General features: G+C 45.1%; 2 protein-coding genes across 2 annotated transcripts in view; one reads left to right on the top strand and one right to left on the bottom strand.

The window, feature by feature from the left end:
* Positions 1-2088: 2088 nt before the first annotated feature.
* LOC103599288 (transducin-like enhancer protein 6) lies at positions 2089-4563 on the bottom strand. The gene is given in 3 exon segments (XM_008583400.1): positions 2089-3463; positions 3465-3874; positions 4528-4563. Coding segments are annotated over 3 exon segments (1821 nt in total).
* Positions 4564-8989: 4426 nt separating this feature from the next.
* The window catches only part of MARCO (macrophage receptor with collagenous structure), a 42101-nt gene continuing 35484 nt past the window's right edge, over positions 8990-15606 (top strand). The window contains exons 1-2 of the mRNA XM_008583399.1: positions 8990-8997; positions 13652-13758. Coding sequence (XP_008581621.1) covers positions 8990-8997; positions 13652-13758 — 115 coding nt within the window. The remainder of the gene's footprint in view (positions 8998-13651; positions 13759-15606) is intronic.

The following is a 15606-nucleotide window of genomic DNA, read 5'->3' as shown; positions in this document are numbered from 1 at the left end:
TTGCAGCCTGGCCATGTAGTAGAGAAGCGAAAAGCATGCAATAGTGCAGCCCAGCAACCATTAGCTAAGAAGATTAGTACAAAGAAAAGGGATTATCAAGAGAAGGGGAAAAGGACCCTGAAGGCATTGCAGAAGTCTCTGGGGCCAACCCTTCCATTTCAGGCCCAAAGACCTAGGGAGACAAAATAGTCTTGGGGAACAGGCCTGAGGCACCCCTCCACAGGCTCACTGCTCAGGACCACCTCAGGAAGCTGCTTCAAAAACCAGCACCCTAGCTGCTTTGGCTGCTCCAGCTGTGGCTAAATAGGTCCCAGGTGTAACTGGACCTGCAGCTTTGGAAGATACAAGCCAGAAGCCTTGGCGGCATCCCTGTGATGTTAAGTCTTTAGGCTCACAGAATGCCAGAGCTGTAGAGGCTTGGGAGCCTCCACCCTGATTTCAAAGGATGTGTGGAAAAGTCTGGGGGCCCAGGAAGAGATCTGTCTCAGGGTCAGAATCACCACAGACAGCTTTCACTAGAGCAATGCTGAGCAGAAATGTGGGGTCAGAGTTGCGGCAGAAAAACCCCAACAGTGCCATGCTTAGTGGAGCCATGGGAGCTGGACCACCATGGAAACCCCAGACCTGTGGAGCTACCAGAGTGGAACACCCACCTGTGGGAGCTAAAGCATCACCTGAGACCAGGAAAGCCATAGGCGCAGAGCTGCCCGAGGACTTGGGAACCCAACCCCCACACCAGCATGCAGAGGAGGTGGAACATGAAGTCAAGGTACATGATTCACCAGCTTTGAGATTCATTGCCTGCCCTGCTTGGTTTCCGACTTGTTTGGGACCTGCTACTCCTTTCTTTTGGCCTATTTCTCCCTTTTGGAATGGGACTATGTACCCTATGTTTGTCCCACCATTGTATCTTGGAGGTAGATAACTTGTATTGATTTTACAGATGGGACTTTGAACTTTGGACTCTTGAGTTGAAACAAGTTAAGATTTGGGGGATGAAATGAATGCATTTGTGTGTGAAAAGGACATAACTTTTGGGGGACAGGGGCAGAATGTAGTCGATTGAATTATGTCCCCCCCAAACTCCCTGAAGCTTGAATTGTGTCCGCCAAGTTTTACATATTAGAAACAGACCCCACTGCAACTGTTAAGAGTATGGGAAATCCTATTATGGTAATTGAAAGGTGGAGCCTTGAAGAGGTGACTGGATTGTAGGACCGTGCAGTAGTGAATGGATTAAAAATGGTGGTCAGGGGTGTGGTTCTGAGGGCTTTAAAAGAAGAGGAGAGTCTGTCTCTCTCACTCTCTCTGTCTCTGTGCTTCCACCATCTTGCAATGTGAGACCCCTGGGTCACTGTTGCCACCACCAGATGGACTTTGGATTTCCCAGCCTCAGAAACTGTAAGCAATAAATTTTGTTTACTTCATAAATTACCCAGTTTGAGGTATTTTGTTATATACAACCTAAATGGACTAATACAGGTATCAAACTGCAAATCCCCATGCCCCTCCCTCCCAAAGCCCTCCGGGTGCTCTCTGGAACTCCGGTGGATTGCAAGTGAACTCTTCTTCACTCTGTTCCAGTCCACATGACCATTCAGTCCTTGAAGTGTCCAAAATGAGAGTCAGAAGGAGAAAAGAAACCTAAGCAATTATTCCAGCCCTGGGTCCTCTTTCTTTTCTTTTTTTTCCCCTGCATCCTCTTTCACAGGCACCCACTTCTGTTTTTTAGGTTCAGATTACTCCATTTAGTGCTGGGTCTCCCAGGGAGTCATATGACACCAAACAGCTAGTGAATGAACACTGATTCTCCTTAAAGGCTATGTCCCTCTGAAGCTGGACTTCTTGGAGACCTTATTAGTCCTTTTTTGTTGCTTATAACAAAATACCTAAAACTGGGTGATTTATAAGAAGATGAAATTTACTGCCACAGTTTCTTTCTTTTCTTTTCTTTTCTTTTTTTTTTTTTGCTTTTTCCCGTTGCTTTATTAGACGCGACAGAGAGGAGTCTGCCCACCACCATCTGAATCTTGCTGTGCCCTGGAAGACCCCTCCCTCCCACCAGCCATTTCCCTCCACTGTTGCACCCTACTTGGGGGAGAAGAGACAGAAAAGGAGCCACAGTTGGGGTGGCCGGTGTGAGGCCCCTCTGTAGGTGATCTGGTACACTGAGGCATAGTCACCAGAGCCTGTGATGATCAGGCAGTTGTTGGAAGACATGTCACAGCACATGAGAGAGGTGGTCTCGGATACCTGGAACACCAGTGTTCCCCGGGGCATGCTGTAGAGGCTGACAATGTTGCCCATGCCCATGCGCACCTGCCACTGGCCAGAGGGGGAGAACTTAAGGTCAAGGATGGTGAAGTCCTTCACCCTGCCCCACCACGTGCTTTGGCTCCTGCTGGCGTGCTGCAACCACTGCTGGCTGTCGGCCAAGCCCAACAGCACCCAGTCTTCCTGGGGGCTGTGGGACAGGCTCATGATCTGTGACTTGAATTGGTATTCTAGAAGCTCCTTGACTACCCTCAGGTCCCAGCTCTGCAGACAGGCGTCCAGACACCCTGTCCAGATGTAATGGTTTTTGACTGTGAGGCTCTTGGCTCCATTTGGATGGCTTGTGAGATTCCTGACCATGCTCTGATCCCACAGGTCCCAGATCCTGACCGTGCCACTGGTGAAGCTGGTGAAGGCCAAGTTGTCTTCCAGATCGAGAACCAGGTCCTGGCAGCTGAGACTTTCTCAGGACAGCTCAGCCTTCACATGCAGGGAGGGTGCCTCCAGGTCCCACATGCTCATGCTGGCCCGGCCGTGGCCCTCCTTCAGCAGAGCTCTGCTGTCCAATGACAGCAGGCAGGTGCGCAAGTAGGCCCCATGAGTCTGCAACTGTGCAGGCAGGTTGGTCTTGGGGAACCTGTCCTCAGCCACGTGGCCAGTCAGACTCCACACCCTGATGCTGCCCCTGCCACAGGTAAAGGTGTGCTGTGTGAAGCTGCTGATGACCGTGGCAAGCACGTGTTCTCCGCTTCTTAGCGCCTGCATCTTTTCCATCTTGAGTGGGACTGCCAACCCCATGGATGGCTGGAGCAAGCTATCCAGCCTCTGGAATTCATCTTTGAAGTCCTCGGAGTCCCAGGATATTGGCTTCAGAAATGGATGAGCTCTTCCGGCAGGCTCCAGCTCCTGGGCCATGTCTGGAATCATGCTCCCTTTTGGGGAACCCTCAGGGGAGCTGGAGGCAGTCTCAGGCGAGTGGGGTATAGAAAAACTCAAGGCATCTTCAGGATATGTCTCTGCCTCTGAGTCTGATCCTGGAGTCTTGCTTTCCAGGTCCAGTGCCTACTCCATGAGTCTGCATCTGTGCCTCGGCTCCTCCATGTTATTGTGGAAACCAGCATAAATCTTCCAGAGGTGCTCTGCCAGGACATCTAGCCCAAACTGGGGCTCCTTGTCCCAGCCAAACAGCTAGCTGGTCATCCACTTTGAAGGGTGGCTGGAGCCAGTCAGATGACCTCATGGCCACAACGTCTTTGAAGTTTGACTCCTGTGGAGTCTTGACCACCAGGTGCTGGGGTGGCTCAGGATTGGCTGGTTCCTGACTGTGCTGGTGGGCTTGTTTGCCAGGTGAGGCCTGGCCCACCGGGCACTCCATGGACTTGACACCTGGGAGTTGGCTGCTGGTCTCCATGATGTGGACAAAGTTTTCTACCAGCTTGTGATGTTCCTGTGGATCCTGCCGGACCTTGTTGAACAAGTGTTAAATGTCCTCCAACTGAGCAGTCAAATGAAGAGGAAACCTGGGGGATTGCTTTATGAGCTGATCCAGGGTATCCTGATCATTCAGGGCTGGAGAACTTGTAGACATCCCAGGACAAGGCTAAGGACGGAGGAGAAAGGAGGAAGATGCAAAGGTCAGCCAAGTTCAGGCCAAGAACTATTGCTGACAGTTTCTGAGGCTGGGAAGTCCAAAGTCCATCTGGTGGTGGCGACACTGACCCAGGGGTCTCACATTGCAAGATGGTGGAAGCAGAGAAAGCACAGCAGAGAGAAAGACAGACTCTCCTTTTTTTAAAATCCTCAGAACCATGCCCCTGACCACCATTTTTAATCCATTCACTACTGCATGGTCCTACAATCCAATCACCTCTTCAAGGCTCCACCTTTCAATTACCATAATAGGATTTCCCATCCTCTTAACAGTTACAGTGGGGGCCAAGCTTCTAATACATAAAACTTGGGGGATACAATTCAAGCTTCAGGGAGTTTGGAGGGCACATAATTCAATTCACTACAGGGATAGGGGAGAAGGGACAGGCTTGAGGGTGGAGAAAAACTGGCTGAGCGAGGCACGGGAGCAACACCGAGGGTTGCAATCCCGTTGCCGGTCCCCGGTCCGGTACGGGGGCAACACTGAGGGTTGCGATCCGTTGCCGGACATGGAAAAAAGACAAAAGACAAAAAAAAAAAAAGAAATGATAGGTGTTTATTTTCTCACAGTTCTAGAGGCTGGGAAGTCCAAGACCAAGGCACCAGCAGGTTTGGTTGTCGGATGAGGGCAGCTCTCATCTTCCAGGATAACACCTTGTTGTGTGCTTCTGAGAAGCAGAATGCTGTGTCCTCACATGGGGAAGGCAGAAGGGCAAGTGCGTGGAACACTGCTTGAAGCCTCTTTTGTAAGGGTCTTAATCCCATTCATGAGGGGAAAAGCCCTCATGACCTAATCATACCTTAAAGGCCCCACCTCTTAATACACACTGGCCATTACATTTCAACACTTGAATCTTGGAGAGGATGCATTCAAACTACAGTAGTCTGTAAATGTTTATGATTGTCATATCTTCTGGCTGTATTGAATCTTTTAGTAATATACAGTGCCCTTCTCGGTCTCTCACATCCTTTTTCGATTTAAAGTCTATTTTGTCTGACATTAGTGTAGCCTCTTCACCTCTCTTTTTGATTACTGTTAATGTGGAATACCTTTTTCCATACTTTCACTTTCAACCTATTTGTGTCTTTGAATATAAAGTGAATCTCTTGTAGATAACATATAGGTGGATCATGGTTTTTTAAATCCATTTTGCAAGCTCTGTCTTTTAATTGGAGAGTTTAATCCATTTATATTTAGAGTACTTGCTGACATATAGAGACTTCCTTCTGCCATATTGATATTCCTTCTCCACATGCCTTATAGCTTTTTTGTCTCTCTTTACTGTCTTCTTTGTATTTAGTTGATTTTTTGTAGTGACATATTTTGATTCTTGTGATAGTTAATCTTAAATGTCAGTTTGACTAGATTAAGTGAATTGGTGAAGCATTACTTCTGGGTGTATCTGTGAGGGTGTTTCCAGAGGAAATTGGAATGTGGGTAGATAGACTGAGTGGGAAAGACCCTCCCTCAAAGTAGGCAGGTGCCATTCAATCAGTTGGGGTCCCAGATAGAACAAAAGAAGGAAAGAAAGGGAGTTCTTCCCCTTCTTCTCCTGGAGCTGGACACTCTTCTCCTCCTGCCCTTGACCATCAGAACTCCAGGCTCTCTGGCCTTGGGACTCCACGACTTACACCAGTAGCCCTCTGAGTTCTCAGGCCTTTGGCTCAGTCTGATAACTACACCATCAGCTTCCTTGAATCTGAGACTTTTGAACTTGGACTGAGCCATGCCATTGGCATCCCAGGATCTCCAGCTTGCAGATGGCCTGTTGTGGGACTTCTAAGCTCTACAATTGTATGAGCCAATTGTCTTAATAAGTCTCCTCTCATAAATATGAGGGTACTTTAAAAAGTTCATGGAAAAATAGAATCAAAAAATAATACAAATCTTTCCATGAACTTTTTGAAATACCCTTGGCATGCATATCCTATTGGTTCTGTCTTTCTGGAGAACCCTGACTAGTACAATTTTCTTGTCATTTTCTTCTGTGTAAAATCAATAGTTTCTTTGTGGTTATCATGGGGATTATATTTAACATCTAAAGTTATAACAATCTGATTTGAATTTAAACCGATCTAACTTCAGTAGCATACAAAAACTCTTGCTCCTATATTGCCGTATCTTCCCTTTCTGTTATCAGTGTTACAGATTAAGTCTTTATACATCATGTGCTCAACAACATAGATTAATAAATTGATTTCATGCGTTTGTCCTTTAATCATGTAGAAAATTGAAAATGGAGTTACAGGCCAAAATTACAATAGTACTAACTTTATAATGGCCCCTATATTTACCTTTACTGGAGATCTCTATTTCTTCAAGGGCTTCCAGTTGCTGTGTAGTTTCCTTTCATTTCAACCTGAAGGACTCCCTTTAGCATTTCCTGAAGGGTAGGTCTACCGGTAACAAATCCCTCAGTTTTTGTTTATCTGAGAATATTGTAATTTCTTCCTTATTTCTGAAGGACAGTTTTGCCAAATATTGAATTCTCAGTTGACAGATTTTTTTCTTTCAGCACTTTGAATATATCAACCCACTGCCTTTTGGCCTCCAAGATTTCTGATGAGAAGTCAGCTGAAATATTATTGGGAGCTCTTGTACGTGGTGAGTTGCTTCTCTCTTGCTGTTTTTAAGAGTCTTTCCTTGTCTTTTTTTTTTTTTTTTTCCTGACTGGTAAGGGGGTTGCATCCCTTGGCACAGTGTGGTCTGCACCACGCTCAGCCAGTGAGCGCACCGGCCATCCCTATACAGGATCCGAACCCGCGGCCTCGGCACTACCAACACCACACTCTCCCGAGTGAGCCATGGGGCCAGCCCTTTCCTTGTCTTCTGACGGTTTGATTATAATGTGTATTGATGTAGGTCTCCTTGAGTTTATCCTACTTGTTTGTTTGGTGAGCTTTTTGGATTTGTAGGTTCATCATTGTCATTCATCAAATTTGAGGCATTTTCAGAAATTATTTCTTCAAATATTGCTTCTGCTCTTTTCTCTCTCTCTCTCTCTTACGGATTACCACAATGTGTGTATTGATCCGCTTGATGATACCTGCTGCAGTTTGAATGTTTGCTCCCTCCAAAACTTATGCTGAAACTTAATCCCAAGTGTGACAGTGTTGAGAGGTAGGGCCTTTAAGAGGTCGGGTCATGAGGTCTCTCCCCTCATGAATGGATAAATCCATTCATGGATTAATGATTAATGGATTAACGGGTTATCATGGAAGTGGACTGGTGGCTTTATGGAAAGAGGAAGAGAGACCTGAGGTAGCATGCTCAGCCCCCTCACCATGTGCTGCCTGAGCCACCTTGGGACTCTGCAGAGAATCTCCCACCAGCTAGAAGACCCTCACCAGATATGACTCCTCAGCCTTGGACTTCTCAGCCTCCAGAACTGTAAGTAATATTTTTTTTTCTTTGTAGATTACCCTGTTTCAGGTATTCTGTTATAAGCAACAAAAACAAACTAAGACAATATACCACAAGTCTCTTAGACTCTGTTCACTTTTCTTCATTCTTTTTCCTTTCCATTTCTCAAACTCAGTAATCTTAATGGCTGTATCTTTAAGTTCTCTAATTCTTTCTTTAGCTTACTTTAATCTGCTTTGGAACCTCTTTAGTGTATTTTTAAATTTAAGTTACTATACTTTTCAGCTCCAGAATTTCTTTTTAGTCCCTTTTAATATTTTCTATCTCTTTATTGATATATTCATTGTGTTCATACATTGTTTTCCTGTCTTTGTCCATGTCTTCTTTTGGATCTTTCAGCATCTTTAAGACAGTTGTTTTATAGTCTTTGTCTAGTAAGTTTGATATTTGGACTTCTTCAACTATGTTTTCTGCCTATTTATTTTGTTCCTTGGAATGAGTTATACCTTCCTGTTTCTTTGTATGCCCTGTGCTGATTTTTTTGTTGCTGTTGAGAAATGGACATTTGAATCTCTTAATGTGGTAACTCTGAAAATATGATTCTCTCCATTCCCCAAGGTTTGCTGTTTTTTGATTGTTGTAGGGTATCTCTGTGCTGGAATCAACCTAAGGTGAAAGCTTAAGTTTCTTTCAGCGCTTTTTTGAGCCTGCCTCTCTTTCTGAGCATTCACAGTGGTTTTCTAAATTCTCTCACATATGACGTTGTTTTTGAAGGTCTAAAACAATAGGTGCTGCTCCTTTAAGTCTCCTGGAAGCCACTCAACTGGTGGAGATTGAAACCATGGAATACAGCCTCCATACGTGCCCCTCAGCAATCAGAAGCAGCAATCCATAGTCAGAACACAGAATTCTAATGTTTGGTTGCTGCCACAGAACTGGGAGATTAGAGATGAGTAGCCACCACTGTGCTGATGGCTGAAATCAATACAGATTAGCTGCAATTGACTAGAAAAGTTGTCTCCTGGAGGATGAAAACATTCAAATAAACTTGAGAGTTTAAAAATAGTCACTTTGGTTTCTAACATTGTAATTGTTGTCCATATGGACAGACATATTTCTGCTGCTTCCTACTCTATCCTTTTCCCTGACATCACTCCTGACATATATTAAAAGGATTACTCCTGCTGCTATATTAAACATTGGCTTTATATTAGCAAGGACAGAAGTATGGGCACCAATTAGAAAGTTAGTGAAATAATTCAGGTGAGAGATCATGGTGACTTGTACTAGAGTGGCAGCAGAGAGTTGATGAGAAGTTCCAAATTCTGGATATATTTTGAAGGTAAAGCTAATAGATTTTCTAATGGATTGAATGTTGGGAGAGAAAGAGAGTGAAAGAGATAAAGAAGCTCAAAGCTGACTTAACAGTTTTGACTGAAACAACTGGAGGGATGAAGTTGACATCAACTAAGATGCAGGAAATACCAGGAGTTTTGTTTTGGCACATTGACTTTGAAATGTCTACATGCCATATAGGTAGTAATGTGAGTCTGAAGTTCAAGAGACGTCTGATCCAGAGATAGAAATTTGGGAATAGTGATACGTTGGTGAAATTTAAAACCATGAGACTATACAACATCACTAAGGAAATGAGTATAAGTGGAAAAGATGACAAAGGATAGAACCCTGGCACCCTCCAACATGAAGAGGTGAGGAAAAGAGAAGGAATCAGCAAAATAAGCCAAAAGTGACCCGTGAGGTAGGAAGACTCTCAAGAAAGTGCTATGTCTTAGAAGACAACTGAAGAGATTATTTCAGGGAAGAGAATGAGCAACCTTAAGAAGTGCTTCAGATAAGTAAAATGAGGATTAAAATACAGCCATAGGATGTCATCATGTAGAGTTTATTGGTCATATTAACAAGAGTAGTTTTGGTTGAAGGATGGGGATAAAAGCCCTATTGGAGTTGGTCTAAAAGAGCATGGGAGGAGAGGAATTGAAAACATTGGGTATAGACAACTCTTCTGAGGAAGTTTACTAGAAAAAATAGCAAACAATTGGATAGTAGGTTATAGAGCAGTGTGTCCAGAGTAGGTGTTTTAGGATGGGAGAAATAATAGTACATGTTCAGCAGATGGAACCTGTAAAATCGATGTTGTAAAGAAGAGAGAAAGAAAAACTACTGCTGGGGAATGCCCTTGAGTAAGTGAGAGAGGATGGGATTTAGTGCACAAGACTGGCTCTTGATAGGAGCTAGGAAAGTTCATCTGAGTCATGGAAGGCAGGCAGAATCCTTGGTGCAGATGCTGTAGGTGGAGAGTCCAGAGAATTTTCTCTCTGGTTGTTTGAATTTTCTAAGAGGAGGGCAAGGTCACCAGCTGAGAGTGAAGACAGGAGATGAAGTGAAGACAGTTATGAAAGAGTTGTTTGGGAGAGTGAATTTAATAAAGAACCATTATATGACTGCCAGACAGGGTTAAGGTTTATTTGCTGTTCACATCACAAAATTAAAATCAGACCATCGGCATGGTCACATCATTTTCTCTGATAACATTCAGCTGCATGGAGGGTTGGATCTCACTAGGGTTGTGGTTTTTGTCAAGTGAGCACAATGAAGCATAAGAGAGATAAGGGAGTTGAGAATACGTGCAAGGGGGTGATCAAAATGACTGATCATAAATTTAAGTAGGTGAGAGAGGACATGAAGTCAATTATGGTCAGAGGGAAAGTGGCAGACTAATAGATCAGAAGTCCTAGAGTCAAAGGATTGTTGGGTTAGTGCACTAAAGGAATGAGCTGGAAAGGTCGGAGGTGTGGCCAGAGAGTGAAATGGAGGAACAGTTGGGAAGGACTTGTACAGCCACTAAAAACGACAAGGTAGGGTACACCCCTGGGAGCATGTGACTAATGAACTTTTTCCAAACGAACTTTTTCTTTTTTTTTTAAAGATGACCAGTAAGGGGCTCTTAACCCTTAACTTGGTGTTGTCAGCACCACGCTCTCCCAAGTGAGCCACAGGCCGGCCCATGCTCAAGGGTTTTTGTTGGTGATCTACCAGGCAGCCCACCGACTGAACTAATTTGGAACCCACTCACTAGTTGATAGAAAATCAAGTTCTGTGGAGGCCACCAAGAATGGCCTGGGACTCCAGCCCCATTACTCCTGTCTAATAAAGCAACGTGAGCCACTTGGCTGTCACTTTGGAGAACATCAGAACTTGATATAACTACATTGCAGCCTCTCTGAACACACATATAAATACTCCAATCCAATTATATGCACTCTGCTAGAAAAATAAAGCCAAACCCTGCATTTCTTGAACAAGCTGGTCCCCAAATGCATGTCAGACACTTCATCTGGGGAAGAAACAGCCAAATCCATGTTCCTGGAGATAAAAGTGTCTGAGTGGGACTTAAGAAGAGACTTGCCACATTTTCTAAATTGTGTGTTTTTTACTTTATGGAAGATTTAAAGGATTTTTAAGGGTAACATTGACAATGCAGGAGTTTCACGTTACATGCTGACTTGATACAAGATGCCATTCTGCATAGAGCCCTTTCATTTACAAATATGCTTACACTTTTATTATTTCATTTGATCCTCACACCCACCCTCTGGGCAAACAGGGCAACTCTTGGTATCCCATTTTGTAATGGGGACACTGAAACACAGAGCTAATGAGAGGGCCAGGACCAGGGTGAGCAAGTGAGGAGTTGGTACAAGTGCAGGTGGGATTCTGTCTTCATTTAAAATGTTTACATTTTATTCGTCATAGAATTTTTGCATTAACTTTGATTTTGCAAAATATAGAATTAAAATATTATTTATCTTGATGACTGAATGAAGGCTAGTGGCTTGTTTGCTTCATCCTAGTCCTGGCCCCAAGTTCCAGGCACTGCAGGATGGATGGATTAACCTGAATCATATAAAATATCCATCCACTGCACATGAAAAAGGGGATGAATATCAGGAATTTCATACGTTTGACCTAATAGACCCTCCCAGCATGGAGTCGTGAGGGCTCACACGGATCTTATGCTGCATGTGAGTGCTTCATTATTCTGCTCAGTGATCCCCAGGCTGGCTATACAGTAGAGCCACCCATGGGACTTTCATTAAAACCAAAGCCTCAGGCTGGAGGTGGGAAACTGGTGGATATGTTTTCAAAAACCTCCTCTGGCGCGAACCTTTAGATTAGAGCCCCTGGATTAAACCAGAATTAAACCCCCTGTAGAGGCAGGGGTCTTGGATCCAAATTCTGATGCTAGCACTTTCTAACCACATGGGCCAAGGCAAGTTACAAGTTTGGTGAGTGTTGAGTCATGTACATAAATGTCTAGCATAGTATACCTGGCACAGCAACAAATCCTGGATAACAGTTAATGCTTCTATAAGCTACTACTTTGAGCTGAGGTTCAGAGAAGTTAAGTAAGTCAACCAGGGTCACACAGCAAATTAATGAAAGAGTTGGTTTTGGGACCCAGGTCTGTCTGGCCCCATGGCTAGAGCTGACCTGACTACACTTGCCACCCATTAAATGCTTCCTGCAAGAACAGGGGCCCTCAATAATGAGCCCCGGCATTTTCTAATGAGCCCCCTCCCTGACCCCTATGAGGATCAAAGCTGCTCTGACAGGCAGAGGCAGAGCAGGAGGTGCAGGAGCCTAAGTGAGCAGGCGCCTCTGCCTGGGGATTTCCCTGCCTCCTCTGTCACCTCGCACTGTCCACCCCTAAGCTTCTGGCTGGAGCTGCCAGCTGCCTTCACTTCCTCACTTCCACTTCTGTCCTTTAACCTTTTCTGTCCTGGCTTCTGTTCCTAGCCCTCTTTTGAAACCAGTGACTTCCTGAATGTTGACATTGTGGACACCACTGGAGACCGCCGCCTTGCAAGGCACCACCAGCAACTCACTTTCCCCAGTTTCATTTCCCTTTCACTTTCTGCCATGCCACAGGCCAAGGAAAGTGACTGAGCCTGGCCTGGCCTCATCTCCTGCCACCTCTCTTCCTTATCTCCTACCTTCCCAGCAGACCAAAAGTCTTATGGTTTCCCTGCCCCAGGCTGTCCCGCTGCTGAAGCTTCACTCGCTCTATTTCCTACCCGGAAGGCCCTTGCCCTTAAACCCAGCTTTGGTATCTGCTTGATTCAGGTAACAAAGCTTTTTGTGATATTCCCACCCCTGCCTCCCCGCCTCCAGGCCACCCCAGACCTCTTGGGTGCCTCAATTATTGCTGTATTTCACAGCCACCTTCCGGAGTTGAGTTTTACCCACATGCGTCCTGCATACTAAATTGTGAGTGTCTTCAAGGCAAAGGCCTTTCCTTCAGCTGCCTGGCACACACTGCCTCTAGTGATGATAATAACAACACGACTGTGGAGTTTATTATGCACCAGGTGTGTCCTAGCCACCTTGCGTGGTTTAATTCATTAATACTCACAACAATCATAGCATCTTCTTTATTTTACCAATGAGGAAAGTGAGGTGCTCAAAGCTTAAGTGACTTGGCCAGAATAAAACAGGAGGTGAAATTTGAACACAGGCTTTCTAGCTCTTAGCATCTGTGTCTTAACCACCATGCTGTACAGCATCCCTGGTCGGGATGCCTGACATGAGGGCAAGAGGGAAGAGGTTCCTCCCTTCAAGGAGTTCAGATCTCACCGAGGGCAGAGCAAGCACACTTGGGCACGCACGCAGAAAACTACAGGGGAAATAAAATTGGATGCTAAAATGTGCAGTATAAAGCAGGGCTTCTCAAACTCTAATATGTATGTCAATCTCCTGGGAATCATGAAACTGTAGGTTTGGATTCAGCCTGTCTGGGGTGGGACCTGAGACTCTGTTTTGCTACCAAGTTCCCAGGTGATGCTTGTGATGCTGGTCCAGGAGCTACACTTTGATTAGCAAGGGTGAACTCTAAGGGCTGAAGCAGGTCAGAGGAGGGAGAGTTCAGTGTGGGCTGGAGAGGTCCTGGTCAGCCAGTTGGGTCTAGGACAATGGCAGGGCTTGGACAGGCAGAGGCAAGGGGGAGAAACATCATCCCCAGGGTCGCCCAGCTCTTGGCTCTCAGGGGGCCTGGAAGCAAGAGGTGGTTTAAGGGCCCGTAGCTTGTGCCCCAAAGCCACCTTGACCTCCCTGAACAAGCAGCTGTACTAAGCAGGAGCTCCACATGTGAATAGTCCATTTTTGCGAAATGCTTAATCCTGATCTTATCAGGAAACTTTCTGCAAATTCAGAAGTCAGAGGCAAAGGGAAGTGGTGCATGGTCTATAAGTAGCTGCAGTGGTTAAATGGGAGCAATCTTTCCCCAAGTGTTTCCTCTTGAGGGGAGCATCTCTGCTGGCTCCAGGACTTTGGCCATCTATAAAGCTTAGCAACAGAAAGTAAAGAAATTCTCATACAGGAAGAATTCTTGGGTAGCACCCACGACCAAGCGGCTTTTAACCAAAGTGCGATGGAGATCTTCCACATCAATGGTAAAGTACCACTCCCCAGTAATGGAATTGCCTGGTAATGTAATCTTTCTGCTGATGAGATGTAAGAATAGACAAGTGGATAATAAGTGTAGGTGTGCCATCACCACAGTTTCCACCTAACTCTCACTAATACATGTCTGGAATGCTTCCATCTGGAATTTAGGGAATGCTAATAATAGATGTTATATCTTTAGCATGTAGTTGGGTTATTTGTTAGCTTCACAGTTCTTTTAAATTGTATTAATGCTAATACTTATTAAATGCCCTCTTTTTCATTAGTATCTTACTCTGACACACAGGATATATGGTCAAACGGCAAAATAAAAAACAGGGGGCAAAAAAGCCCCACAAAACTGAAACCGAGTGCCACCTATTATTCAAATGCAATTCCTCTGAAATTCTTTAAGGAGATTTCTGTTACAACTGATGTGCTGATCAGGGGACACTTCATTTCACGTTGCTAATATATGTTCATGGCTCCTTAAAAAGTTTGTCTTAGATTGAACTCAGTTTTAAAAAATTCAGTCAACTCTGTTGTCTTTATTTTCTCACTCCGCATTACACAGGCGATGCATTTTTAAAATCTTCTAAAATTTGTTGCATTTAAAGTCACAGGTGGGCTTGTGTTTCACGGGTGATCTCTGATTCCCCATTCTAGGACATTCTCTTAGAATCATCTTTAAGATGATTAGTCATTCCCACTCCCAGGCTTTTCTGGAAGTTGTATATGCAGGAACAATGGCAGCTCTGTCCCCTGGCCCAAGTGTCTTGGTCATCCAGCATCTGTCTGTGCAGGTCCCTAGCTGGAATTTATGGGGGTACAAAGATGAAAGTTCTGGGGCTCTGCCTCTAGGAATTTACAGTGTGGTGACAGAGAAAGGCATGTTTTTGAATGACCGTGATAATCATTGGCTGTTCAGAACTTTTCAGAATGTGGCGTTCTAGATATATGACTTTTAAGATATTAAAAATGCTCAAGCAAAGTCAGCTGCTCAAACATATTCGGCACCTGCTACCTGCTGGGCACTGCACTCAACGGCCAGGAAATAGACATGAATCAACACAGCATCTGCCCTCGATGACCCTGTACTCACATCAGTCGTGGCAGGAGGGTGGCAGGGTTAGCCCTACCATAAACTGACAACTTCTATACAATTGATCACCAAACATTATGGAAGGATCTAATCTGTTGTGGGGCCCTGAAGGACACAGCTGACACCTCTTCTAGAATTTAAGAGACAAGGGGGGTTAGTTAAAAAAACGAAGTATTGGATGGGGCAGGGAGTGCCACAGGGTTTTATTGTGTTCACAAGGAATATTCCAAGAAACACATACAGCTCCATACTGCTGGGCCAAAATTGGGAGGGGAAGCTCACTGGGAACTGAGGCTGGGACCACCACACTTGGACTTTACCTGAGGGGGAGAAACATCCTCCCCAGGGTCGTCCAGCTCTTGGCTGCCAGGGGACCTGGGAGCAAGAGGTGGTTTAAGGTATTGTTCCCCAAAGCCACCCTGACCCCCCTAAACAAGCAGCTGTACTGAGCAGGAGCTCCACAAGTGAATAGCCCATTTTTGAGAAATGCTCAATCCTGATCTTATCGGGAAACTTTCTGCAAATTCGGAAGTCAGAGCCAAAGGGCAGTGGTGTGTGGTCTACAAGTAGCTGCAGTGGTTAAATGGGAGCAATCTTTCCCTGAGTGGTTCCTTTTGAGGGGAGCATTTCTACTGGCAGCGGGGAACTGGAAAGGGCTGAAGTCAGGGCTGACCTGTGTTTGAGGCTGCTCACTGTCACAGATGGGGGACGGCTAGAGCAAATACCTGAGGACAAACAGGAGCTTGGCAGCCAG

The sequence above is a fragment of the Galeopterus variegatus genome, unplaced genomic scaffold (genome assembly GCF_000696425.1).
Source record: "Galeopterus variegatus unplaced genomic scaffold, G_variegatus-3.0.2 Scaffold2901, whole genome shotgun sequence".
Classification (NCBI taxonomy): Eukaryota; Metazoa; Chordata; class Mammalia; order Dermoptera; family Cynocephalidae; genus Galeopterus; species Galeopterus variegatus.
The sequence above is the reverse complement of the archived record's forward strand: the minus strand, read 5'-3'. Positions and strand labels throughout refer to the sequence as shown.